Source organism: Chenopodium album, chromosome 5, assembly GCF_948465745.1.
Source record: "Chenopodium album chromosome 5, dcCheAlbu1.1, whole genome shotgun sequence".
In the NCBI taxonomy this organism is placed as follows: domain Eukaryota; kingdom Viridiplantae; phylum Streptophyta; class Magnoliopsida; order Caryophyllales; family Amaranthaceae; genus Chenopodium; species Chenopodium album.
In genome coordinates, this window is record NC_137838.1 from 13,457,212 (window position 1) to 13,476,337 (window position 19,126).

At 35.7% G+C, this 19,126-nt stretch overlaps 2 protein-coding genes across 2 annotated transcripts; both read left to right on the forward strand.

Moving 5' to 3' along the window:
* The first annotated feature begins 4,074 nt into the window (after positions 1 to 4,074).
* Positions 4,075 to 5,046, forward strand: LOC145632620 (uncharacterized). The gene has a single exon (XM_081684973.1). It carries the CDS (start codon positions 4,075 to 4,077, stop codon positions 5,044 to 5,046), a length of 972 nt encoding a protein of 323 aa, XP_081541099.1.
* An 11,295-nt stretch (positions 5,047 to 16,341) lies between these two features.
* On the forward strand, positions 16,342 to 17,223 carry LOC145632621 (putative disease resistance protein RGA1). The gene has a single exon (XM_081684974.1). The coding sequence runs from the start codon at positions 16,342 to 16,344 to the stop codon at positions 17,221 to 17,223; it is 882 nt and encodes a 293-aa protein (XP_081541100.1).
* The last annotated feature ends 1,903 nt before the right edge of the window (positions 17,224 to 19,126 follow it).

A 19,126-nucleotide genomic window follows, 5' to 3' on the forward strand; every position in this document is an offset into this window, starting at 1 on the left:
CTTCCAGCTCGTCAAGGGTCCCGCCATTAGCCAGGAAATGATCGATCACTTCTTGAGGACGCCACTCTGAAGACTTCCCGTCCAAGAATTGTTTCATTAACTTTGCCTTCACCTTAATATCCAACTCAGCATAATCATCCAGCGCGTCATCCAGCTCCTTCTACGCCGACGCTAACTCCTCTTGTATTTTCATCAGAGCTTCGTCCTTAGCCGCAATCACCCCAACTTTGTCTTCCAACTGCTTAGCTTGCTCCGTTAGCTGATCCTGAAACTTTTGACGCTCTTTCCCCATGTCCTCTGACTGAACCTTTAGTTGTTTTTGAAGGCCGTCCACCTTCTTCGTCGCTTCATCCAAATCCTTCTTGGTCAGCTGAAAAACATTAACCGCAGTCTTGCGTTGAGCTTCACTGTTCTTGGCTGCACTATCTAGCCTCTTCATCTCCTTAGCCAACCCAATCACCCTCTCCCGCAACACCAAAGAATTTTGCAGACACTGTTAACACACGATACAGATCATAAACCCAAAAATTTAACCCCAATAAGCAAAAACTTGTACTTAGTAAAAACTTACGTAAAGATGAGCCACAGCCGCCTCAGAAGCCAAATCCAGGGCAGAAGTACCGGCAAAATGCTCCCTCGAGCCTGGAAACAGCAGCTGGTTTAGGCCAGGGAAGAGAGAGCGACGATCGTCCCTCTGAAGATCTAAGAAATCTGCAGGGAAACGCGCTAAGATATCAGGGACGACAGGTTCATCGTCCACCTTCTGATGCTTGCGTGGAGGGGACGGAGACAAGGTGATAGTGCCGAACTCGTCGACGGTCCTCTGAGTTGCCGGAGTCTGAACAGGCTCTGATTTCTCTGCCACCTCCGACGGTCGTTTCTCCTGAGGATTCAAGCCCCGCTTCCTCCTCATTCGCAAATCGGCCTCTTGTTGAGTCAAGCTTCGACCTCGACGAACGCCTTGAGCAGCCGACTCTGACAAAGCATTAGATATGGTTAACTACAAAGCAACGACACAATGACGACGCAACGAAAGTCGCCTTGCGCTAAATAAAAACTTACGAGTTGACATCGTCTCTTCAGAATCTTATGTTTGTTTTGATGTGCTCACTGGAGTGCTCTGACCTTGCCCCTCTTGGTCGCCCGTCGGCTTCTTCTTTCACACAAACGTTCTTGCCGAAGGACTGATGGCAAGAAATTCTTTTACCTTCGAAGAAGAGGTCTCCGACAACTCAAGAAAGCCCAAGTCCAACTCTGCGTAATTAGAGAAAAGATCAAACCATTTAGCCAAAATCAAGCTAGAGGAACAAGAATACCATAAAAATACTTACCCTTCGTCGCCATCCCTCCGTCAACCACAGTCCGTCATTACCCAAAGACACCCTCTTAACAAATAGGAACCACTTCTTCCAACCCCTGTCATTCACATCAGTATTCAAAACCAACCGACTTCCCTTTTTATACAGACTGACGAAACCACTTTCAACCATCTTTATCTCATACCCTACTGCCAAATCTTCCAAAGTAAAGGGATCCTCCCAATCCTTGGTCAATTCTACTATTACTGACAAAATTCTCCAACCAGAAGGCATCAGTTGTCCAGGACTGATGCCTAGAACTTCAAAGAAAGAACGAACCAAGGGCTGGAAAGGGAATTTAATCGTCGTCTCCGCAAAAGGGTATCTAAAGAAAACAACGAAATCTTCGGGACAATCCTCCACCGTTTGGCCGGGCCCCGGAATGTAGGCGAAGTTAGTGCCGGGAAAGCCCGCCATCTTGACGAAATCGCTCGTCATGTTCGGAGCCATCAACGACTTAGACTGAGACTTTGAGTTTTGCTGTGAAACAATCGTTCCTCTTTTTTCAACAACGCGAAGAGAAAACCTAGTTCTAGTTTTGGGAATTTTGTTCGACATCGTGCTTAAAATTGATTAATGCAAAAAGAAGTTAAGTTGATAACCTGGTAATTGAAGATGCCGGGAGTTCGAAATCGCCGCCGCACGCTGCCGCCAAACCACCGGAAAAATCTCGCAAGAGAGAGATGAATTGGAGAGAGAAAAGTAGAATGGAGTAGAAGTTTAGGGAAGCGCGAAGCGTGTTTCAGTAATTAAAGAATGAAGTGACGGTTAAGAGTAAAGAGAGTGGGAGAAGTGGAGTAACTCCTCTGAAGAACGTGCGTGATAAAGGACGAAATTGCCCCTCCAAATAATTTGAAATTTTTTACGGTTATTTGATTTCTGTTTATTTTTTGTTATTTTCATTTTGTCTTTTTTATTTTTTAAGTAATTGCCAAAAATGTATAGTTATCCACGTTTTAGCAATTAGGGGCAAATTGTTATGGGTAAAAATCTGCAAGCATTAGTCAACAACGGTCAATGACGAAGACTTCCCTTGACGAAGCTGCAAGCTCGACGACGCGTGAAGACATCGACGGAAGATAAAGTCAAGTAACGGCTCCCTATTTTTTAGGAAGAAGATATGCAAGGATTTAGTCCAACTTCAGCCAAGCCAGTCCGTTGGAATTCAAAACAGAAGAAGAATATTCTCAGCAACCAACATCTGAAAATCATGGGCATGATCTTATCTCCTTGCAAACGGCTACGTTCAACCTAGCAAGCCATCTATAAAAACGGCAAGGCAGCGACGAGTATAATCCATCATCCAACGATACACATCATATATCAAATCTTGTAAACTGATATTATTTTTTCATAGTGAAAGTTTGGTAGATCCTCATTCTACCCGCGGTTTTTACCTTCATTGGGTTTTCCGCGTCACTAATTCCTCGTGTCTTTTATTCTCTTTTATTTTTGTCTTACATTTGATTTTGCTTAGTTGATCCGTAGCCTAGATTTTTATACTCAATCCCACTTAGCAAAAATTCGCATAAACAATCATAATCAAACATATTTAATCCATTTTAGATTGTTTAATAATGCTGATCATAAAACTGTATTGAATTGATGGTAAATTACATTGTTCAAAACAAAAATTTACCACCCTTTTATGATTTTATTTTTTTTTATTTTTACATAAATTAATAACAAAAGTAACAAATATATATAGTACCCTTAAATATATGATAATTAACTAATAATTTAGAAGTAACAATTTTCTAGTAACAATTATTTAGCAATAATCTCATCTTAGAAATTTCTTATCCGATTTAGATGTTAAATCAAATATAATCAAACATCTAAAATGGATCAAATATAATCAAACATCTATTTAGCAATAATTTCATTTTAGAATTGGCAAATCAATGTATATCGTGATTATTTAAGACCTCTACTTCGTACATTATTGTTCATTTAGAAATTGGATAACTTAAAATTAAAAATGTAGATGGATGAGAGGACTAAGGTTTATATTGTTTGTGTTTTAATATATTTATGTATAGATGTAATCATGTTGTAAATGATGAGATACACATCACATTAAAATTATTCAATTCAAACATCACATAATACAAACAAATATTAGTATTAACTACTCAAACAACAAAATTTATAAAATAAAACTTAGGTTCATATTTCATTATCAATTTATTAATCTCTTACATAAAAGGATTTAGAAAAATAGTACCGAAACTATGGATTTTATGTGATTATGAAATAAAAACTCATTAAATAGCATTGTCTGATTTGTGATCTCCCACAAAATAAGAACTGGTAACAATATAAGATTATTTTTAAGGAGATAAGTTATAAACACATGAGAATATTTAGTAATAAGTGATAATAATTTTGCGTAATCTTTAGTATTTTCATTTTAATAACTCTCAATTATTGGATTTTAACCCTTCAACTATTAAATTAAACCCTTCAATGTATCAATTAATCTATACAACACTTGATATATAATTGTATCTAATGCCTTTTTACATTATATGGTTACTTTATATGTAATAAAACTATAATCTGTAATTTTATTTTCGGTATGTTTGAAAATTTTGACAATAACGACTTATTACTAACCCTTTTAATAAGTTCACACCTATAATAAGGTTAAAATCGTCATTACATTGTTTTTTTTTAAAAAAGAAAACATCTATCTTCAATAGTAACGCTGACTATGACGTTAAAATTGTACTTATTTATTAGTAATGTGACATATTTTTTAGTAACAAGATTGTTTGGTGTGCTGTCCAATGTGGTGTCCACTGGACTCCGTTTCACTTGGTGCAATAACAGAAAGGAGAATCCTATTTATGAGCAATTAGATAAGGCGTATGCCAATAATGAATGGAAGACAGCATTCCCAAATGCTAGAGTCTGGAATCTCTCAATTATTTTCTCAGATCATGCACCTATAATCTTGGAAACCAATCATGTACGTACCCCTAGAAAGACTCCCTACAAAATGGAGGCATGGTGTATCAAATTAAAAGAGGTGGACAATATTACAGAACAATCTTGGGCCTCACCGATTTCAGGTTCCCCTCTTTTTGTAGCACAAAGGAAAATAAGAAATTGCCTCATGAAAATCAGAAAATGGTGCCTAAATTTTGGAAATGTGCGTATGGGAATAAACTGGCAGGAACTAAACCAGTCTCTAGAGAAGCTCCAAAAGGAAGATGATCTGAGGTCTTCAATCAATAAGGAAAGGGAGATCTGTGAAAGGAAAGAGTTGGAAAATATGGCAACTCTGAAATGGTGGTACTGGAGGCAGAAAGCAAAATCCAAATGGGATGCTCTAGGGGATCAATCAACTTCTTTCTTCTTCAAAAGTGTCAAGGAAAGAGCCTTGAAATCGGAGATAAAAATACTTCAAGATGTAGAGGGAAACTGGATTTCAGAAAGTCAGCAATTACAGAATTTGTTCAAAGCCCATTTCAAGAACCTCTTCAATGGGTTGGACAAGACACAAGCAGTGGACTCGAGCCTGCTTATGAATAATTGGACAACAAGCCTACCAACTTTAACCCAAGCTCCTAAGAGTTGCTTGAATGCATCTTTTTCTGAAGAGGAAATAAAACAAGCAGCTTTTGCTCCCCACCCACTAAAGTCCCCCGGTCCAGATGGAAGCCCACCAGTCTTCTTCTAGCAACACTAGACAAAGATCAAGGCTGAAGTCATACAAGGAGTTCAACATTTCTTCAATACAGGGAACACGTTAAGGGAAACAAATTGTACTTTCATTACTCTCATCCCAAAAGTCAAACAACCAAAAAAGGTAGATGAATTTAGACCTATAAGCCTTTGTAATTCTATTTACAAAATCATTTCTAAGTGCATGGTCAATAGGATCAAAGTCATCTTACCTGACTTGGTTGGGGAGTTTCAAAATGCTTTCATTCCGGGAAGGCATATGGTTGAAAATTGTTACATAGCCCATGAGATTCTCTCTGAGGTTAAGGCAAGGAAAAAAGGAGGCAGGTTTGAAGGCATCTTAAAGATTGACCTAAGCAAAGCCTATGACAGATTTAATTGGAACTTCATCGACAATATTTTGGAGAAGATGGAATTCCCAGAGAAATGGTGTAGATGGATCATGCAGTGTGTGTCAACGGTCTTATACGCCATCCTGGTTAACGGAGAGGCTACATATTTCTTCTTCCCAAAAGCTGGTCTAAGACAAGGAGGTCCACTCTCCCCCTATCTCTTCATCCTAGTTATGGAAACTCTCTCAAGAAAGCTTAGTCAGCTACAACTTGGGGGAGAGCTGCAGGGCATCAAACTGGCAAGAAACATACCTCCAATAAATCATCTTTTATTTGCCAATGATGCATTGATATTCTTTAAAGCTACTCCTGCATCCTGTAAACTAGTCAAGGAAACTCTAAATGAGTTTTGCCTTATCTCTGGAGAAGTGGTCAATGAGGCAAAGTCACCCATTATCTTCAGTCCCAATACTCCCTCGAGGTTTGTAAGGATTATGAGGAAACCTCTCCAAGTAAAAAGCACTACAGAGCTAGGGGTGTACTTAGGCTCCCATATGGATATAAATGGCAGATCAACAAGGAAGCTAAACTGCATTTTGGAAAAAATTCAGAACAAGATCACCTCCTGGAAATTCTCTTCTCTTTCCCAGCTAGGGAGGTTGATCTTGATAAATGGAGTTCTAGTTGCTCTAGTTCACCATATCTTGTCTCTGTACTGGTGTCCTCAACATCTGGTCACAAAGATCAATTCAACAATAACCAAATTCTAGTGGAGGAATCCTAATTCCCAAAATCAGATATGTTCGAGAAGGAAAGTGATATGTCTATTTTATATAGTATTTTGCCCCCGTCCCTTGGTCATAATTAGTAGTGTTTTTGGCTCTTTTAAGCCACTTTTATTACTAATTAGTGTTTTCGTAGTTTGGGTTGAGTTTTGCAGGAAATTGCACTTTTGGAGCATTTTCCCGGGTTTTTCATGGATCAACTATGGAAATTAGAGGAGCACGACCATCTTTGAAGCCCAAGGCCGGTTAGAGTCATCAAGCCGGTGATTAAGGGCTCGGTAATTGGGATACCGAGGTATTAGGGCCGAATGATCAAGACCCTAAGTGGATATCCGGATTGGGCCGAAGAAATAAGCCCAATCAAAGTTCCAAGCCTCGAGGTGAAGCAAGGGCCCGATCGGGCAAGTTTAGCTCGATCAGGCGTGGCGCGCGAGAGTGTGCTAGTGCGTGGCCAAAGGCGCGCCCGATCGGGTGAACTGCTAGCTCGATCGGGCGCGGCTGTTTAGAAGAGTACACAGAGAAAAGGGCGGGCCCGATCGGACGGCCCTTCGCCCGATCGGGCGCGTGTTTTTTAGGGGATCTGATTAGTTTTCAATTAGGATTTGTTTTAGGGAGGTTTAAGTACGATTTTTGTACGTAATTTTATTTACCTTCTCTTTTAGATTTTCTCTCTCTACTTAGCTTTTAGATTAGTTTCTCTCTCATATACTTTGTTCTTAACCTTATTCTTAATTCCAGATTTCTTTGGTAACGATTTCTCTTTTCTTAATCTTAGTTATTTATTTTATTCCTTTGATCATGTCTTGTTTGATTGCTTTGATTAGTTTAGTTTTTATTATGTGTGAGTAGTTCTATTTCTAGGGTTTATGGGGATCCATAAATAATATGAAGGGGTAATTTATTGTTGTTAATTGTCAATGAGATTAATTTCCTATTGATTGATTTAATGCTTTGTGACTAGATTTGCGCAAATCTTTTATGCATGAGTTTAACAATATTGATTCGAGATTTGACAGATGAGAATTGATGTTTAGGTCTAGTTTCAATAGGCGGGTTAATTTATAAATGGTTAAGTCGAGATTCGAGAGATGAGATTTAATACCGGTAAATTAATTGTGTGATTGTAATACGTAGCGAAAGCCCTTTATTATCTGATTAATGTATGCATTGATAGTTGATTATTATGTTTTACCCTGGAATATTATTTATTGGTGAACCTATGCCCTAGGCCTTTTATTCATTGTTTCTCCTCCTACTTTTATTCTTTCCCACTTTTACTCTTAGTAGTTTTGTTTCCTTCGATTATTATATTTTGGTTACTTTATAATCTAGATTATATTAATTAATTGGGAATAAAAAGACTCGTTTCTCTGTGGATTCGACACTACTTCCCTATCTACATTAGTTAGAGGATTTAGGAATTACTTTTGATTAGGGGATACGACTTTACCCTATGAGAAAGAAATCTTGCACCTTCACAAGAATGAGGGAGGGGTTGGACTAAAAGAAATCTCTGCCATCAATAAGAGCTTACTAATGAAACAAAGCTGGAGATTATACTATAATCCAACCTTGCTAGCAAGCATAATTTTTAGGGAAAAGTATGGGAGTGATCCTATCTCTATAGGTCTACAGGGAAAGAAACTTTACAGGGGTTCCTGGGCAGCAAAGAGCATGATCAAAGCAGCTTTAAAGAAAATATTGGAAAGAGAATAGGGAATGGTAGAACTACTTCGATTGAAAGAGATGTGTGGGTGAACAAAAGGAGAGTTCAGTTGCATAGACAGCAGGAGATAACACAAGTGTCAAAAGTGTCAGACCTGCTGACTACATCTAACACATGGAACGCGGGCCTTATGTGGAGATCTTTTGATAGAGAAACAGCAAGGGATATTCTGGCCATCCATATTCCAGAGGAAGACCAGCAGATGAGTTCATCTGGTTACCGGACAGAAAGGGTAGTTTCACAGTAAAGTTGGGCTTCTGGTCAATAATCAACAAAAAGGGGAACTTTCTTGGTCACCTCCAAAGGCTAAATTTTGGAAATTGTTCTGGAAATGTGATCTTTTCCCAAAATGGAAGATGTTCATCTGGAGACTAGCACAGAATATCATTCCTACCTCGGACAATTTGAGTAAGAGAGAAATTGTCACGCCTGGCCTCTGCAGCACTGGGCATCTCATCAGCTAACCCTTCTTCTATTTCTTGCAGGGATTGGATGGCTAATTTCCTAACTTTTTTTTATGCAGGATAAGCAAGAAGAATCTAACCAATTAAGCCTTTTTGTTATCACCCTATAGACAATTTTGGAAGCATAGGAATGATATCATCTTCAGAGGCGTGAGTATTAATACAGCTTCAGTGCTGGAATTAATACAGTCACTCGCCAAAAAATGGATTCAAGCCAGGGCATTCGAGAAAGAATGCAATCTTCCATCCACTACTGTCAACCAGAACTTGAATAGGCTACACTTCTGGCATTCAAGGTAAGTCTCAGACAAAGGCTTTGTCTCAATTTGTGTAGATGCTGCATGGAAGAAAAGAAGAAGGAAAAGTGATCGTTCCTGGGAAGCAGAAATAGCTTGGATAGCAGAAAATGAGCTAGCTCAGATCAAAAGTGCTTCCCGAGTCTTTGCCGTCTCTTCTAACCAAGCAGAAGCCTTGGCTGTACTGAAAGCCCTTGAGGAAATCCCTTCGGAGTTTCCAAATATAGTAATAAAATTAGACTCAGAAGTGGTTATAAAGGCTTTAAGTGGAGATACAGAGCATAATCAGGGACATAATAAAAAAAAGCTAAGGAAAGGGACTTTGTGTTTTAATTTGCATGAAAGTGGCCAGATGTAATATTAGACAAGCCCATCTCTTAACACAGTCATGTAGAAGAGAAGGGTAACGTTTTATGTTTGTTTTCACCACTGCCAAAAAAAAAAAAAAAGATTGTTTGGTGCCATAAAATTCACCTGAAATTCATCCCACCTAATTCTAATAAATGGTGCCAATTTTTTTCCCAAGGAATTTTTTTAAGTGGTGAGTTATTTTCTCTCTCGCATTTTAAGTTAATGGAAAATTATCAATTTTTAATTGGGTGATGTATGTTTGGTCCTTATACAACACATATATGTGTATCATCTTACTCTACACAATACTCCTATATTATTATACTCCGTACTAGGTAGCTCTTTAAATAAACTTGAATCAATTGAGTGGTTGGTTCGTACATCCGGGTGTACCATGCACACTTAGATTGAAGCGGAAAGAACATAGCTTATAAATGTAAAGAACATCATTAAATTATAAAGGAAAAATTGAAAAGAATAATCCCACCATTCGCCCATCAGCTCAAAATAATCCCACCTTCTCGAATTCCAGAAATAATTCCACCTTGTAACCCCATCTTCCCAAAATAAATCTTTTTACCTACAACCGTTTCAAAAGGTAATATTTTTTTTTTTTGTACAAATAATAAAACAAAGGCAAAAAAACAAAAAGAAAAAATCCCCTAACACCGTAACCCAGCCCCACCCCACCATTAGCACCGCCATCACCACCACCATCACTATAACCCATCCCAGCCCCATCCCATTGGTGGTTGTTCCGAAAGCTGGTGGTATTGTAACGATTCTCGCTAACGGAGCATCTAACGGTGAGGGATTAGTAGGTGACGCGCATTTGATCCCAGCTGTTGGTGTTGGATCCGACGCAGGAGATTTAATCAAAGCTTACGCTGCAACACGATCACCGAAAGCAACAATCAACTTTAATGGAACCGTCGTCAGAATCAAACCGGCGCCGGTGGTTGCGTCATTTTCCGGCAGTGGACCAAACGGGTTTAACCCAGAGGTATGAAACCCGATTTGATTGCACCCAGAGTTTACATTCTCGCGGGTTGGATCGAAGCCGTTGGTCCCACCAGGTTAGACGTGGATACCGGAGATCAGAGTTCAACATTTTGTACGGCACTTCAATGGGGGATCCGGATTATGTTAACTTCTTGTGTGCGATTGGTTACGGGTCGAAGACGATTCAAGTGATTGGTGGCGATTTGGTGTGTGTGGGTTCGGTTGTGGTGGGTTATGATGGTGGTAAGGCGCAGCGACTGGTTGTGATGGGGTTTAGGATTTGTTGTGATGGTGGTAAGGGAGAAGGGGCTATGGCAGAGTGGAAGGGGAAGGAAGAAGAGAGTTTTTTTAAATTTTTTTTTAATTAATTCTTTAATTTTTAAAATAATTCTTTAATTTTTTAAAAACCAATTAAAAGGTGACATGTGTCACATTACCTTTCAAAACAAGTTACCAATGCAAACAACCGGTCATTAAATGAAAAAGGTTCATTTAGTGGGATTATTTCTGGAATTCGAAAAGGTGGGATTATTTTGAGCAGATGAGCGAAAGGTGGGATTATTCTTTTCAAATTTTCCAATTATAAAAGAACACATCATTACAATATAAAGAACATTGTAAGTTATGAGAAACTAACTTTTAAAAAAGGTACTTCGTAGTAGATAGTTACTACGGAGTAAGAGCTTGTTCTCTTCGGATTATTTTCAGTTCAGCTCAATTCAATTCAGTTCAGTTCCGATAAGTTGAGTTTAGTTCTTGATTTCCTTCTCCCATAAAATATTCAGTTCATTTCACTACAGCTCAGTTCAGTTCAGTTCAATTCAGCTTCAATAAGTTCAGTTCAGTCAATCAGAATAGGCCTTAATTGATTTTTATTACAAGCAAATTATGTCAAATCATTTCAAAATACTACCTTTGTTTTTTTAGTTTACACCGTTTGACTTTTACACTATTCACATACTACACTTTGACTTGCTTTTGTGATTTATATACACCATAAAATATAGACATGTGGGATCTTGTTTGTATCATCTATGTGTATATTTTTATTAATATCCACTTTTTACAATTTTACAATGTTGATAATTGAAGTTATTATCAATAACTACATACTAAAAGACACACCAGCAATTACACGTGTCATTATACACAATTAAAATATAACAAATTTATACACAATTAAAAGATTTGATGTATATTTCCATAATATATTATCAACTATATAAACATAAGTAAAAAAAAAAAAAAAAGATTTTTTTATAGAATTTGTGTCAAATATTACTAGAAGGATTCTATTTTTATTTTTATTTTAAATTAATTATATATTAAAAGCTCCAAGAAACTAATTCGAATATCAAATATTAAAAAAATTACCCTAAAATAAAAGATTTGATTTATCCTTCCAAAAAAAAAAAAAAAATTAACAACTTTAAATTTAAGCAAAAAAAGAAAAGAAAAAAAAAATTCTTAACATAATTTTTAATTTCCTATGTTTTAATAAATTCATTTGGTTAATAAATGATACCAATGCAATTTGTTAGTGAAATCAAATATATACAAAAATATATGCATATTAACAAATGCATATTTTTAAAATCATGTCTTGCCAATGGGCAGTAACTAATTATCACCTTTTATGTACACCCGGTGCACATAGAGGTATGTGTAGGTAAAAGTAGTTTTAAAGAAAATATACTGGCTAACAAGCTCTTTCATAAATTAAGCATAATATTTTAAACAAATTTTTATTTTATAACTAAATGTAGTGTTAATATGAAATAATTATTAAAAATAACCGTGCATGGCACATGACCTAACCTAGTTAAGCATTAAAAACATGTGTTGACAAGTGTGATAATAGAAAGATGTCAACTGAAAAAACAAAGGAAGTATTGAGTTTTCTTGATTTTCTCTATCTAAGATTATTTTCTACCAAAAATAATTCAAGATTTAATTTTCAAATTTCAAAAATTCAAAATTCAAAATTTTTATTTTCAATATAATTTATTTCAATTTTTTCTATAAAAAAAGGAAAAAATTAATCATATTTTTTTACTGTTACCAAAAGAAACATAAGGGATAAAACAAGAGATTGTAATGATAAAAAAAATTAGAGTTAAGTACAAAGTTGGGGTCTAAGTTTTTAAGTTTTTCACCTTTTGGGAACTGAGTTTTTTTTTCACCTTTTGGGACCTAGAGTTAAGAATCCGGCAAGTTAACTCACATTTAACTCACCTGAGAAAAACTTAGTCTGATCCCTTAGCACTCAATTTAGGGAAAAAAAATAATCCCTTCCTTTTAAAAAAAAATACAACATAAATAGTGTCAAACCAAAAAACACAGACGAATCGTTAATAAATTTTTAAAAAATAAAATTTCATAAAAATATTTATAAAAAATCGATGGTAATCTTCTAATGATGTTGATTCCTTAACCTTATTGCAATTTCTTAAAAAAAAAATCAAAACTTAATGCAATTTCTCCTTCAGCATTTGGGCAACCATCTTCACTATTCCTAGCAACCCTTCACCTCCCCAAAATCACCCAACCATTGCAGCACCACCTCCAAGTTCTCCAACCACCGTCCACAACGCGTCCAGCAACCACAAATCGCACCAATTTCGATTCAACTATGTGTGTAGATTTCGTATACTTTTACCTACTAATTACTTACTTTATTTTTATGTGTGACTTCAACATTCATATAATTGAGACCTCGCTTAACTTGATATCTAATATATACATATCAAATACGGAAAAGCATAGCATAACCTATTATCAATAATCAGCGGCTCTATAGATGGCGACCGATAGTCATGATATGTGACTAATTAATTACCTATTTAAAAAATGATAACCTGACTATAAACTATATACTACGTATGTATAAGTTGAAATTTTCTTTTTCTATTATTACCAAGTTAAAAAGGGTTACTTCCAAAAAATATATAAATTGTCATCTTTTAATATGAAGCATAAGTTGAGATAAGTTTTTATTTATTTATTTTTACGTATAATTACAAGTATATAAATTGAACTATACTTTTTTTTTTGACGGGAAATTCAATGTTTTAACAATATATTTACAAGCTTATTTTGGTTTATTATTGTGTGTTTAGTTAGCGTGCTTGCAACTGTTTATCATTCATAATTGTAGACACCCATTTGTGTCTCCCCAAAACCAAACCCAATGATGAGTACCTTTCGCGTCGAATCATAATCGAATGAAGCGAAAGTGTGGAAAGTCTAGTGTTGCGGAAAGTTTTTATCTCTTTTCTCTTCTCTCTGTTTTTGAAAACTTTATTTTAAGAAAACAGCCAATCCAATTTGGTTGGTCCGTGATATGGGTCCAATAATAGTGTAGTTGGATGGGGCTTGCAAAGACCTTTCCAACGATATATTATAAGCCCAATTCCGATGAATATTGAGGAAGTTATGGCCAATTTACTAAACTGGGTCCTGTTTGAGCTTTATGTGCGGCCCAATGATCTAGGGGAGGGCCTAATATGATTTATCATTCCTAATGCAATTAGGAATGGTTTTAGTCTTCTAGATTCTTTTAGAAAGTTCTTTTCATTCCTAATTCAATTAGCATTGATAAGTTGACTTTGTTGACTTTTTCAGAGTTTTAATCAAAATCAAATAGCATTTTCGAAGAAATTATATTATTTTATCCTCCAGTACGGTAAACTTATCGGATTTTCGAAAACGTGTTAAAATCGATCTTGGCGTCCAACTTCAGGCCTTGGCGCCTGGAACCAGGCCTGGCGCCTGGCGCTAGCCATTGGCGCCTGGCGCTAGTGCTGGTGCCTGGCGCCAGCTAGCCAGGGTTGGCGCCAGCTCTGTTTCCTGAGCGTTAGACTCTATTTTGTTAATTTATCTTTTTTGGCTGATTTTCTCTATAAATATCGTATTAAAAACTCCGTTTTCATTCATCAAGATTCATCAATTCTCACCATTCTCAACATTCATTAGCATTCTTTTAATTTTCTCATTCATCTCCTCCTAAACTTGGTTTTCTCATACAAAATTCCGCATTCGCAAGATTTCGATACACCTAGCCATATTCGAAGTTGCCTTCGCCCTAGACGTGAAAGGTTTAATTTCTGAGGGTTTGGTCCCAAATCTCTCTTTCCATTATTTAATTTGATTGTTTTTATTATTATTTTCCTTGAAGTTACTAACGTGTGTATTTTATTATTAGAAATAGGTACGAAGCATCAAAGTAAGTACTTTAATGGTTTTTATTGATATTATGATGTAGAAATCATGTTTATATTGTTATTATGATATTCCTAGTATCACGTCTAGGGTAATTTTAATATTAAATATGATTGCTATGATGCTTCCTATGTTCTTCCTAATATTTATGATTGTTAGTATCATGTTAGGGCTAAAGATTTGATTTTTATTGCTTAGTGACATGCTAGGGTTTGTTATTAGTCTTGTTAGTATCATGCCTAGGATCTTGCTATTATTATGCTTTAATATTAACATGAACATGATTATGATTATAATTGTTATAATTTATGATGATTATTATTATTATTTTGATGATGATTATTTATTATAATTATTATTCATGATTATTATGTTACTTGATGATATTTATTCTTTATTGCTTGATCACACCTTCTATGCATGTTTAAAGGGAATTTTGTACTTGTAATCACGCTTAATAAGATAATTAATAATCTTGTTTAGGGTTAATTTGATTATAATTCAAGTGATCGCCAATAATAGATTTATTTGTGCATTAATATTCAACCAACATAGATAAACATGTTTAGGGTTAATCCTAATGATTGCATGTTAGTCAGAAAGCGCACATGAATACGATCAGAATAAAGTAGAGGCCTATTATTAGGGCAGGTTCAATCTCTTTTAGGTTGGATTTGTATTTTCATCCCCGAACCCTTATTTGGTTCATGACCTTATGGAGTTGACGATCTCTTAGATCGTTAAGGGGTGTAACCTTCACCTCGTGAACGGTTTACAAGTTCCTAAAAAACTTGTTGGCGACTCTTTTGCTCTATCTTCTTCCCTTTTGGACGCCACCGTACTTTAGTGTATGATCACAGTGGGGTTCAAGCTAGTGGGATTTAAAGCTTGAATTTGTTCCCTACAATAATGTTTTCTAATTATTGTATATAATGAGTTAATGACAGTTGTGTTGTACACCATCGATCCATACTAAGGTACTAACCTCTCTAATTGTTAATATGTTATTGTACGTGCACTACCGTCATGAACAACATTAAATTTTAGAAGAGAAGAAAAATCTTTTAATAATTAGTGTTGAAGTTAAAGGAGAGAAAATATAAAAATTAATAGCAAACTTTAGCCTTGTAATCAACCACATGTGAGAGAGAGTAATAAATGAAGGGACTAAGTTTTTAACTAAGGGGACTATGTTTTTTTACTCACCTTTAGTTACTTTTGGCCGGAAATTGGACTATAGGTCCCAAAAGGTGAAAAAAAAAAAACTGAGGTCCCAAAAGGTGAAAAAATAAAAAACTTGGACCCCAATGTTATACTTAACTCAAAAAATTACCAAAAGGTTTAAAGCAAATGCATATGAAACATATTATCTAAGTTAAAAGAAACTTAATCTAAAAAAAAAAAGATAAAAGAACATGATTTTTATTTTTGAAAATTTAATACCTAGCAACGAACATTTTTTTTTACGGGATCGAACATTTTTTATATTATGGTATTATATATATTCGAATAATGGTATTATATATAGGGACAACCGGACAACATAGAATCATTATATGTGAATCAACTCTCAAAACACACTCGACGTAATTGATTCAAGTCTTACAATTGTGGCTCGTCAAAGTTAAGTGGGAAGAAACATTGACTTATTTCACCAACACCCTCGCCCCACTGCCCTCAAAATCATCAACATTTCCGCCGTCGGCGGCTTATAGTTGCCGGAATTATGACTCCGATTCTTCAATTCCGTTAAATTCCGACATCAAATACTCCAAAATCACTACTTTGCTATTTCCCAATATTTCATGCCTGTAGAATTACGATTTTTTCTTCTTAAATTATGAATATACAATAAAACGGTAAAGACATACTTGTATATAAACACAACATTTGGTATTATACCCAAATATTTACACTTGTGCATTTGATATACCACTTGCTTTTATCTAGACTTGAGCACATTTAATCAAACTATACATTAGTCCTTGACTCAGCTAATGTTTATACTAATCATTCTATTATTTGAATCAATCTATGACAATTTTTCAACACCTTTTGCCTTTAAACTACATTATTGGTTCCATCACATTTGTGTGGTTATAAACCAAACAAAATGGATGTTGGAACCGTGTTGTCTGTTGCTCAAACTCTGTTTGCTGCTCTTCACTGTTCAAAGCTCAAAGAGTTGAGCTCCTTGTTTGGGTTTGGGTATAAATCCCAACTTGATGAACTCCAAGAGACTGTCTCCACTGTCAAGGCTGTGCTCCAAGATGCTGAGATCAAGCAGGACCAGCTTTCTTCTGAAGCACAACTCTGGATTCAGAAGCTCAAGGATGCTGTTTATGATGCTGACGATTTGTTTGATGAGTTCGTCACTCTTGTTAAGCAGAAGCAGCTCATTAAGGGTGAGAAGCTCTCCAAAAATGTGAGTCTCTTCTTTTCTCGTTACAATCCTATTAAGATAGCTTACACTATGCCCCAAGAGGTTAAGAAAATTCGAAGGAAGTTAGATGCTATTGCCAAAAATCACTCTCAATTTGGCTTTAGTATTGATCCTCAGCCTATCAGAAGGAGGGGGGAGGAGACGTGTTCTTACATCTATGAGGATAGTATCATTGGGAGAGAGGATGACGTAGAGAAACTTGTAGGTCATCTGTTGAATTGCTCGACCGTTCAACAAGAAGTTTCTTTCCTCTCTATAGTGGGAATTGGAGGATTGGGGAAAACTGCTCTTGCACAACTGGTGTATAATGATCCAAGGGTCACAAGTGCATTTCCATTAAAGTTATGGACTTGTGTCTCCGATCATGATCATGAGCGGTTGGATGTAGAAGGAATTCTTCATGGTGAAAAGCATGAAGGATCCAGCAAGGAATGGTTGCAAAGAAAACTTCGAGAAAAGTTAACTAGCAGCAAATACCTGCTTGTTTTAGATGATGTATGGACTGAAAATCGCAATCACTGGCTTAATTTTGTAGAGTTTGGGTTGTGGTAACAACATGGTCGCACAAGACAGCCCAAATTGTAGGAGGTGGTCGAACATATGAACTCCAATGGTTGTCAAAGCAGAATTCATGGTCCTTGTTCAAGAAAATATCATTTGGATCAGAACAATTAAGCCCCCACGACGATTTGTTGAAAATTGGCCGAGAGATTGTTGAAGGATGTGCCAGTGTCCCTCTTGCCATAAGAGTGGCAGGTAGTCTTCTGTATGGTCAAGACAAGAGTAGATGGATATTATTTCAGGAGATCGGATTATTCAACTTCAGAGAAAGCCAAAAAGATATCAGGCCTATACTAATGTTTAGCTATCATCAACTTGAATTGCCCCTAAAGAGTTGTTTCACGTACTGTGCATTGTTCCCAAAAGATGCTGTCATCGAGAAGAAGTTGTTGATAAGCCTTTCATAATCCATGAGATTACTAACTCCATATGGTTCGGAACCACGAAAGGAGGATTGGGGATGATGGTACGAAGTGAGTCATGGAGTCACATTCGCCCGTATTGGCCTTCACTCGATTCTTATAGTGAAAAGTGATTCCTGCGATCTCAAAGGCATACAAACAAAGATTTAATTTGTTCCAAACTATTATTAAACTAAATTGGTTGAATATTAATGCACCACATAATTCTAAAATACCGTGACCACTTGATTAAACAATAAGATTAAAAAGGAACCTAAACCGGTTGTCCAAATTATCTTATTAGGCGTGATTTTCAATTACATATTCCCTTTAAACATGCAATATAGTGATCATAAATAAATATAATAACATCAATATTGGAAGCAATTCAACAATAATAGCGTTAGTCAAATTAAATATAAAATAACCCTAATCATGATACTAGCAATATTAAAATAAAATAAGAGTAATTAAATTAATTAATTACTCACATTCTACGCGTTCCTTTAAATTGCTACATCATGAATAAACTGTTAGTAACTTCAATAAAAATATAAAGTAAATGGAAATTAAATTAAATAAATATAGATTTGATTTGGTCCAAACCCTCAGTTAATTATACCTATCACGCCTTGGTTAAAGTATAGAAGTTCAGGTATTGTATGGACTCCTTGGAGTGCTTAAAGGAAGAAATAGTGAAAGAATGGGGAGGCTAGTGTTTAGGATAAAGAGGGAGAAGAGAATTATTTTTTGATCAATCTTGTTGATGTTTGAAAAAAGGGGAGATATGACCTCTATTTATAGAGAAAAAAGAAGGGTCGAAAAATTAAGATAAGATCCGAATTAAATCGGAATAAAACTCGATAGACAGCAATTTTTGCGGTTTTTGTTTTTATCATATCTTCTGATCCAGAAATCGAAAAAAGATGAATAAGATATTTTTGGAAATATCTTGAAGTCTACTTTTTTAACCAATTAGAATCAGATTAAAATATTTTGTAGATCAAAAGATATAGCCGAAATAGTGAGACGATGTCAGTTTTGGATATAGTTTGACATTTTATTCATATCTTTTCCGTTATAACTCGGAATTGATATTATAATATATCATTGGAAAGATAATTTCAAGGGCTATCCAACCATATAAAATTTGGATAAAAACTATGAGGCACAAAAATAATATCTGTCTATCTTTGAACGTCTTTCAATTCGGATAGAATTAGGACTTTCAAAAACAGGAGTTTTATTCAATTTCAAACTGTTTAATCTTATCTTTTCAAAAAGGATAATCAAGATCTTTTATAAACTTATAGAAGCTTCTAATTAATCCTAATTGGTTTAGGAATGGGATTAAATAATTTGGACCCTCCACATGATCATTGGGTCGTAGGTAAGGTGGGCTTAGGTTCGGTTTGGGCTCAGTTTAATATTTTAGCCATAACTTATTCGTTATAACTCGGATTTGGGCTTATAATATATCGTTGGAAAGATCT

Coding starts and splice junctions, on each gene's coding strand:
- LOC145632620 (XM_081684973.1), top strand. CDS start 4,075: ATGACGTTAAAATTGTACTTATTTATTAGTAATGTGACATATTTTTTA.
- LOC145632621 (XM_081684974.1), top strand. CDS start 16,342: ATGGATGTTGGAACCGTGTTGTCTGTTGCTCAAACTCTGTTTGCTGCT.